The sequence below is a fragment of the Lycium barbarum genome, chromosome 3 (genome assembly GCF_019175385.1).
Source record: "Lycium barbarum isolate Lr01 chromosome 3, ASM1917538v2, whole genome shotgun sequence".
Taxonomy (NCBI): Eukaryota; Viridiplantae; Streptophyta; class Magnoliopsida; order Solanales; family Solanaceae; genus Lycium; species Lycium barbarum.
In genome coordinates, this window is record NC_083339.1 from 129,104,657 (window position 1) to 129,115,042 (window position 10,386).

Sequence of the window (10,386 nt, forward strand, 5' to 3'; positions counted from 1 at the left end):
TTGGGCCATTACTTTTGATGCGAATCGTGGAGGGGTATACTATAAACCCCTTTTGGTTTATCTCAAAATTTCTAACCCCCTTTGGTCTTTTGGCTTCCAAAAAGTGTCATTTAGGCGCTGGACTCGTATTTTAGCCATTTCTGCAAAAGAGCAGCTTATTAACACTTTTTTACCAAACAAATTAAGTGCTTATTATCGACAACACTTTTATCCAAACACTTAACTTCTTATTTTTAAAATCAAGTTCAGCGCTTCAAAATGTTTATCACACGTAACGCTTATTAGCTATTTACAATCCGTTTACCCCAAACGGGCTCATATGCTTAAATCAATGTAAATCTGACTTAATAGAGCAAGAGCTTAATAGAGTTGGACTCAGAACAAGAAGCATATATAATTGATTTTAGCTTTCTTCAACCATTGTCTTAAAAAGTATACAGGGACCGCTTCTCTATTGCGAAAAGAGCTCTCAAATAACAACATTTGGTTCTTGAAATCAAATTTGATCATGTCATAAAAAATGATTCATTCCAGTATGCGTAACGTCACAGCAACGAAAGCTGAATATGGAAAAAAAAAGTATGAAAAGGGGGGACCGAAGAGGAATAAAAGGGGATTTGGATGAAGGAAAATTATCTTAAAAGGAAAGAGAGATGTATCAGACACAGCTATTCAGTTGCGTCGCGTGTTGAAACACAATTTTATGTGTTTTCGTTCACTAAAATTGCAATAAATAATAGGTTTTATCTCATAACTTTAAACATAAAATGAATTCTATATTAAGAATTTTAAAGATTGAAACGATATAGAACTTAAATTTTGGATCCGTTTGTTACTGCATGCCTATGCCAGCCCTATACGTTGGAGGCTGAAGATAAAAGGCAAGAGAGGAGACAGGAAAGAGGTCACATGAGAAGATATACATAAACACGTAGACTCTTATGTATCTGTTAATGCAAACGACAAACAAAAATTTATAGGCGTAACAATGTTGAAGACTATAATATAGAGCTCACATGAGACATCATGACCAGCGCCTGACTGTCCTTAAAACAAAACAAAACAATGCCGACAACTGCCGTGCTTCAATTTGAAGCTCCCCCTCATCTTATTTTACTCATATTTAATTATTTTTTACTAATTTGGACCAACTTATATGTCCAATAGTACGATGAAGAAATCTTTGTAACTTTCAAGGAATCAACCCACACCCACTAAAATAAGAAGAAAATATAATAGTAATGGTTTTTCTAAATTAGCATTTCTAACCGTCCTTGACAATTTAGAAAAACGAATTTGAGTTGTTGAGAATTTGTCGTAATATTGGATAGACAAAGATAGTGACAACCATTCACATACTAAAATTCTAAAATGAATGAGAGAGATTTCAATCCTTGTTTATTAATATCATTTGACAGAAAATTGACTAGTGCACTATTTCGTTAAATATATTATCCTAACAAATTAAAGGGCGACTTCATTTTCCAACGAGACAGTTACAAAAGTAATGTTGGTCAACCATTTTGGTAAGAGGAAATTTTAAAGTAGCAAAAAACTTACAAATTTGTCTGAAAACAGATAGCTAATGAGGGAGTAAATAGGACTTCTAGACTGTTAATCTGACGAATAAGTTGATGGTGGCATGAAAACAACCTGTAACAATTTTCTTGAAATCTTGAAAGTTCAGATTTGATGAGTTGAGCTGGGTTGGGTTGGGGGGCAAAGTAGGAGTCAGAAGTCAATGATTGATGAGAGATACATCGATTGAGGCACTACCACTAGCTGTCTAGTGTAACTAATGTCATGATGTAATTGTGGTTAATGGTTCACTCAATATATCTATCTCTGGCTGTTCACGGTTTTAGTTAAAATTAAAATCAAAACGAAAATTTAATTAAATAAAATAAAAAATTAACATTTGATTGATTTGGTTTTAAATTTTAAAAACCGATAATATTTGGTTTGGTTATAATTCTATTAAAAAATAACCGAATAAATAATCGAACCAAACCGATAAATTATATACATAAATTTTATAATTATTTATATATATAATATTAGTTTTTCATAAATAATTATAAACATTTTATACCTTTTAATCATTAATTTGATTTTTAGTCTACTTATTTCACATGATTCTTTAAGGTTCATGTTTTTAAGAATATATTCAAGCCCGTGTCTTTAAGTCTTTTAACTCTTTAAGTGTTAAATGTAAACCTACTCACAGAAGCTCATGTTAGAGTCTAATGTCTTTAACTTAAATTTTTAGTCTTTCTTTGTTAGTCATTTGATTTAGGTTGTTTCTTTTTTTTTTCGAATTTACACCTTTCTTTTTCTTGTCTGAATGGGGGTTAAACTTCTAATATTTTTCATATGAAAAGGACAGAGATTGCAGATTTGAAGGTTCTTATAGAAGATTCTTCAGTAACATCAGCATTTGCTGCAACTCAAGCACATGGTAATGCCGTAATACATTTTCTGTGGGTAATCCTCCTTAAAAGCAGAAAAGAACAACTCCTTGTAGTCGAGACCTTAGCCTTGGGGATAATGATAGAAAAACATCTGAAGTTTGGGTCATTACACAATTTTTTTTAAATAAAACGGGAGAGAATTGAGGGCAAAATGCAAGTACTGCCCTAATGTTTGGGATCATTACACAAAGTTTTTTTATTTCATATATTTTCATTTTAATTTTAAGTAGTCTTTATGTTTAATTAATATGTATGTTTGTAACAACTAAAAACTCCTATGCTCTACTTTATTTCCAAATATGTGTATTAAGATGACAAAAATGTTGCAGTCACTACTAAGTTAGCCTTTTAACTCTATATGTAATAGTTTAGCAACTTTGGGAACTTGAGTATTACACTATCACTAATACTGAAAATGTTTATATGATGTATGTTCCATCTTAAACTATAAATAAAAGTTATCGTTTGAACAAAAAAAATATGTCTTTTTTAACTTTTTAATGTTTTACTGATAAGTTTCGCGGCCGCTAGTTATAAACCAAAAAATTAAACCAAACCAAACCAAACTGACAATAACCAAACCGGTGATTATTATTTTATTTGGTTTGGTTATGGTTTTAGACATTTAAAAACTGACTAAATTGGTTTGGTTATGATTTTAATCAATAACCGACCCAAACCGAACCATGAACACCCCTACTCTATACATAGAAAAATCTGCCTAGCTAAGATTAATCACTAGTCCACTAACAACCTTTCCTCATTAGCCCACCATGCCTGACTCACGTGACGGGTTCAAAATCTAGTTTGACGAGTTAAAAGTCTAGGGTAGATTGGTAGGATGTATTAGAGAAAATAATGTACGTATTAGTTTTGGTATTACATTCTTATTTGGTACACTTTTTCAATTTATGTATAACAAATACAAGTTATACATCCTATTTGGTATTATCCTAATACATATCAAATTATGGTATTACCAATACAGAGGTTATTAATGCATGTATAAGCATGGTTAAGGACAACATTGCTCTTGATCGAAGTCCCTTAAAACCTTTTTGAAATCTAAAGAATGTGGAGGGGTATTTGTCTAAGCAAATACTACTTTTTTTTAGAAATTATACAATGCATGTTATTTTTAATACACCACACCAAATAATCGATAAAAAATAATCTCATCATTACTAATACACCAGATTTAGTGTACTATTCTTATATATCTTACCAGACGGCCCCTCAAAGTTTTTAGCACTGGATACATCATACCTTTAAAATTATATATTCATAATTTAATTTGTTTAAGAAAATTAATCACATACATATATTATGTATGTGTACGTAAACCGATCGGACAAGATTTCCATCTACCGACTACTAGTGTCTATAAATAGCTAGACTAGATGCTCATTCAAATTAAACCCAAGGCCACGTCTAGTCTGCCCTTTCACTAAAAGGGGCTCTGCACATTAAAATATTTTCTATTACTAGTAGTTGTTTGTACTACTGTCGTAGTCAAAGCACAAAGCCACCGGGATAAAAAAACACAGAAAGATGGCATCAACTTTGCCACTGCTGCTATGGTGCTGCTTGTGTTTCTGTCTAGCTACGACGACCTTTGCTCGGCCCCAGCCTCGAAATCTGATCGTTGATTCAAACTCCACAGCCAACGCGTTCATCCGCAGAAGCCTTTTGGGCAATGGCCTTGGCGGAACTCCTCAAATGGGGTAAGAATATCTTTGTTCTTAGTAATTTCAAATGAGATAAAAACGTTACTACTTATAAACCGTAGGTGTATAAAAATTTAACTCTTATCTATAGAACATTTTTGGTCAGTCAAGAGAGAATATGCAGTGTTGCTATCATGAAAGATCGCCATGAATGAGTAGAGTTTGTGGGGTTCATAATGGCAGCTCGTGAACTTGTCAAGTTGTCTACTTGTTTAATTTGTTGCACCAAAAAAAGCAATTAATTAAGCTCTATAGTTAAAAAAACATTTTACGCATAAGAAAACAAAAACCAGTCAGACGAGCCAGTGATTTATTAGCCCTTAATTTTCTTTCGATTTTTCATGTGGACCCCATTCCACCTATATATTTCTGTAAGAAATCAAGAACGCGCAAAAATTACAATTCAAACTGTAATATCACAGTATATTATCTGAACGAGGATGTGTTCCGAACTAATATTGTTATCGTTTTGTGATAAACAGATGGAGCAGCTGGAACCATTTTGGTTGCAATATTGAGGAGAATATGATAAGGGAAATAGGTCAGCTGAATTATTTTCTACTACTTTCATAATGGCGAAGAGAAGTGATCAAAATGAACAAATACTTGTACCATATACAGTTCCTTACTAGCTGCACTACAGTTGTCACAAATTGTTGCTTTCTTTTTTATGTGGCAGCTGATGCAATGGTATCTACTGGGCTTTCTTCTCTTGGATATGAATACATCAATTTAGGTATCTCTAATTTCTTATTTTACCATGTTCAATGAATTACAGTCTTCTTGTTAGTAAAAGTTTGCTTCCCCAGTTTTATTCCTAATCAATTCTTTGCCTTATTTTATTCCTTCAGATGACTGTTGGGCCGAACTCAACAGAGACTCTAAGGTACTCTATTTTCAACTCCATTAGTCTATTCAGACTAATTTAATGGATTTAATCTATTTGCACTGAAATCAGTTAACAAAAAAAAAAAGTGCTATAAGTGTATTTTAATTTATTGAAACTTTGTATTAATTCGTACACCCAACAATTTCATTGCCACGGATCCAGGATAACATTAGAGGCAAATTGCTTTTCGGTTAAAAGAAAACCCCCACAATTATCAGTTACACCCTTACATATGAAACAATTTTAATTACTGTAGCAAACTTCAAAAGATTAAACATTGGATTTGGATGCATCTATCGTCATTCGGCAATTATTTTAAAGATGCATTTAGAGAAATCCAAAATTTTAAATTAGTCGGGGTTGAATAATGATGCATACACTACTTCCATGTGACATTTTTCATGTTTATTTGATTAAAATGATTTGAAATATACTTTCTCTAGAAAAATAAGTTCATTAAATATCAAAAAAATAACTTTCTTAATAGGAACAAGAAAAACAAATTCCATAAGCTACGTTTCAAGCTCATTGTCTCATCCCCACCCCCACCTCCCCATCCCACTAGATTTAGGAATAATAGTTTTTTGCTTACATATCAAATACTAGAAAATAAGTTAGAACTCGTTTATTTTTCAAGAAAATATTTTTCAGGGAAACAATATTTTTCATAAAAATATTTTCTTTCATACCGAACACACCTTTAATTATTATTGTTTTCTTAAGAAAATTAAGTTGAATAGAACGCGGAAAAATTGGAATGAAGTAAATCAAGTAATGGAGTAGGTGATACAAAAAAAAATTGACGAATTTTGACAGGGAAATATGGTTGCTAAAGGTTCAACTTTTCCTTCTGGGATTAAAGCACTAGCAGATTATGTTCACAGCAAAGGGTTGAAGCTCGGAATTTATTCTGATGCTGGGTAAATTTCTGTATCAATCAACATTTTTTATTTTTTATTTTTCTTTATTTTCATTTGGCCTCTCGTTTAATAAGAATTACATGATAAAGATTTAATAGGTTGTTACATCTTATTGAGGATTGTGCATTATATGCATAAATTAATAAATGTAAAACTTAATCAGATTTGAAATTTCAAGTATTGATAACGACTCTAAATAAACTAATCCCTTTCTTCTAATGCAGGACTCAGACGTGTAGTAACACAATGCCAGGTTCATTAGGACATGAATACCAAGATGCAAAAACCTTTGCTGACTGGGTATGTTTGCTTGGCCTACAAAGTTCCTTTTTTTTTTTTCGAAAAAAGAAGCATGCATACATAATTTTGGAAATTTCATCTGAGTTTATTAAATTTTACATTTGCATTAATCTCCAATATTAACTTGTCCTATCTTTCTTAGGGGGTTGATTACTTGAAGTATGATAACTGTAACAACGAGAAACGAAGTCCAAGAGAAAGGTACTACTTGCCGTTCGGTAAAAATTTATATGCATACAGTGTTAATATTAGATCAATGTCTTTTGACATGTTTAAGTAATAAGTAAAGGTAAAACATTAGTTAACTATAGTTAGTTAATAAAAACAATATACAACATGCACAAACCATGATTACATTTTTTTTTTTTAATGTAACCATCAAGTGCGAATAATTTTTTGCCCTTTAAATTTCAGACTTCATTGTTTCCTTCTCAAGAAGAACATACCTTTTGTTATTGTTTTTTCTTTATTTTAATGAGATGTTTTAAAATGGTCCGTTAACAGAATTTGTTACCTTAAATGAAACAGGTATCCCATAATGAGCAAAGCTTTACAGAATTCTGGAAGGGCTATATTTTATTCCCTATGTGAATGGTGAGTGTATTTCTTGAATTTAATGTGATGAAGCCATTGGAGGTACATAATTAGACTAAGGATTTTAATATTTATTTTCCCAATTTCAGGGGAGATGACGATCCTGCTACTTGGGCTTCCTCTGTTGCGAATAGTTGGAGAACTACTGGAGATATTTCTGATGATTGGAACAGGTAAAATAGAAACCAAAAAAGTAAAAGAAAAACGGAGGAGTGTTCTTCAATTATATTGCATCTCTTGTTCATTGAATTGATGTTGTTTCTTTTACAAACAAAAACAAAATTATGTGTCATCCTAAATACTGCCCCCATTTTAACAAAATTGATATTTTCATCATGCTTCATAAGCAGAACTTGTGAAAGAATTTGAATATTTACTGGATGGTTGGGTTCATGTGTGATATTGATTGTCAACTTATCAGTAGTAAAAGAGTTTAAACAATTTTATACAAAACCTTATGAAAGATAGATGAAGCAGTGATGTTAGTATGTTTCACTCGGCAGCATGACTTCTCGGGCAGATATGAATGACAAATGGGCGTCTTATGCTGGTCCAGGTGGCTGGAATGGTATTAATTCACAAAATTTCATGTATTTTATTTCTTAATTATAAAATCTAAATTAATTCTCTCAACTTAATTGCTGTGATTTTATACATGGTGTTAATTTGTTGTTTCAGATCCGGACATGTTAGAAGTTGGAAATGGAGGAATGACCTTTGGAGAATACCGTTCCCATTTCAGCATTTGGGCATTAGCAAAAGTCAGTACTTATGATAAATTTGAATTTAATTTAATACCAACTCCTTGCAAATATGGACTTTAATTTGTTATATACTTTCTTCTGCTTTGTTTACAGGCTCCTCTAATAATTGGCTGTGATTTACGATCGATGGATCAAACTGCACATGACATCCTAAGCAACACAGAGGTTATTGCAGTTAATCAAGGTAAAAAATTACTTTTTTTTCTTCAATTGCATTATAGTAAGCAGTGACAGAAGCAGAATTTTTACCGAGGGGTTCATCATCTACTATATATATACATAAAAAAATTAATCTTGTATATACAGTGTGATTCTCGGATGAAGGCATGTAGCCCTGATGAACTCTCTTTCGTCCCTCTAACTCCGCCACTGATCATATTAAGAGTAATGTTAAAAGACTAGAACATAACATGTTTTTACTTTTTGAAATTGAGATCAGATAAACTTGGAGTTCAAGGTAAAAAAGTAAAGCAATATGGAGACTTGGAGGTAAATATTTTGAAATGATCGTCAATCCAATTTAATTTGTATTCCCTATTAACTCTTTTAATTTAATACAAAACCCTGTAAATATATATACACTGGAAACAGGTATGGGCAGGGCCTTTAAGTGGAAACAGAGTAGCAGTGGTGCTATGGAATAGAGGATCAGACAAGGCTGATATTACTGCTTCTTGGTCTGACATTGGCCTTGATTCGTCCACTGTTGTTAATGCACGAGATTTATGGGCTGTAAGTCTTTCATTTATTATTATTTTTATGATTTTTAATTGCTCTATAAGATAATTTATTTATGATCAATATTGTTAGTTCTATACAAGAGGTTGAAAGGAAGTATAGCTCGAGTCTGATTATGTCTTTACTCCTTTCCTTGTTGATATTTTTAAAAACTATTTATAATTCTTAGAATATCAATCGTTATACATAGGTGAATTCAAAATTTTAAGTCATGAATATAATGTATTATTGTTTTTAGTACTTCTTGAACTAATCTCTTATTGTTTTCGAGCACTAAGTTCAAGAATACATTTATTTGCTATATGATCTAATCCCTTATCTTATCAAGCATTAAGCTAAAAAGTATCTAGCAAGAGCTAAAATTTATGTGGAAATACGATTCTTCTCATCCTTGGTCAGTATATGCTTTGGGGCAAGGGTGACATCTTGAAGAGTGCATATATAAATATATAGTGAGATAGAGGGGACAAAATAGACCGATTCAACAAAATATTTTGGGACTTGAGCCTGATTAATTTGGATTTAGCCCGAAAGTCCCACTTTGAAGGTAAAGAGCATCTTTCCGAAAACGACTTCAATCTTAAGATTCAAATAAAAAATCTCTGACTAAGGATAGAAGGGTACTTATCCACTACAACCTTTAATGATAACAATATATATGTAAACTAGTTATTTCACAAAACCACAATAATCATATGTTATGTTTCCAAGTATAATTTAAATGACATTTTTATCATTTCTCTTTATTTGCAGCATTCAACACGATGGTCTGTTAAAGGACAAATATCAGACAACATTGGATCACATGATTGCGGGATGTATGTTCTTACCCCAAAAAAATAAATTCAACCATATTCAGAGTATATGCTGAGGAGATCATAATTTGAAACTTCCACAATTGTAATGTCTGTCTCAGATGTTACAATTTATGTGAAAAATACTACATTGCTGAAGGAGTCATACATTATTTAATTAGAATAAGAAAAATAAGTTAATAGATTTTGTTATTTATAGTTAAGATTGTTTCTTTGTATTGAACTTATAGGCATTTTGTGTGGGATGAGTTTGATGTGGAGATATAATAATGCTTTATCTTTTTTATGTGATCTTTCGATGTACGAGGCTAAATGAGAATGTAATCGTATTAAATTTTGAAAATATTAACATCTTATTTTCTAGCTACTAAATTGTTGTGGCCCAGTTTTCACGTGAATGGTACTCGATATACTATTTGATTCGAGTGAACCAAACTCATATGCACCCCGTATCATATACATGAACATCAAATTAACCTCGAAAGCCATTTGAAATTTTATAGATTTTCTAATCATGAAACATTTTCAACTTCAAAAATATATATTAATCATTTCATAAGAATAATGAAGTTAAAATAAAACAAAATCTCTTTATGTAAGTGGTGTACAATTTCATTATTACAACTCAACACAACTATTTATGAATCCTTTATGCAATGAAATAGAATTAAACTGAGTGGGACAATTTTCGACCAGAAGAAGCAACATACTTAGTCACCACGAAATAAAAGTGATATCTCAACATGTACCTTAGAAAGAAAGCCACCCTACCCATGTCAACTCATCATGTGTCACACCTCATCATAAAATATGAAAAATAGACGGGGCCAATTTAAAAAGGGTTAAGTACACCGTAGTTCTTACAACAAGTATCATTGACTCTCTCTCTAACTCAAAGTTGTGACAAGACTTTGTTAGAAAATGAATGCAAGTATCAGTTGACATAAAACATAATTTACTAATATCAAATCATAATTTCAACATTTAAACTTAACATGTCAAGTGTAAACTTCATTTCACATACTTATAAACTTTCAATAATAAATTCGCAAATCATTCTCAACCATGATTTAAATAAAATCAGAAATGTTCATTTCAAATAAATTAACTCGTTAGAATCACTTTCGGCTCCTTAAGTCTAAATATATTAAAATTCTTTATTTACATT

The 10,386-nt window shown here is 31.5% G+C and overlaps 1 protein-coding gene across 1 annotated transcript; it reads left to right on the top strand.

Annotated features, from left to right (window-relative positions):
• The first annotated feature begins 3,869 nt into the window (after window positions 1-3,869).
• Window positions 3,870-9,509, top strand: LOC132632456 (alpha-galactosidase-like). Its single transcript, XM_060348394.1, has 15 exons — window positions 3,870-4,195; window positions 4,681-4,739; window positions 4,878-4,934; window positions 5,050-5,084; window positions 5,904-6,007; window positions 6,232-6,307; window positions 6,450-6,508; window positions 6,836-6,901; window positions 6,991-7,074; window positions 7,405-7,469; window positions 7,580-7,662; window positions 7,759-7,849; window positions 8,105-8,154; window positions 8,257-8,397; window positions 9,157-9,509. Exons 1-15 carry the CDS (start codon window positions 4,023-4,025, stop codon window positions 9,244-9,246), a joined length of 1,233 nt encoding a protein of 410 aa, XP_060204377.1. The 5' UTR covers window positions 3,870-4,022; the 3' UTR covers window positions 9,247-9,509.
• The last annotated feature ends 877 nt before the right edge of the window (window positions 9,510-10,386 follow it).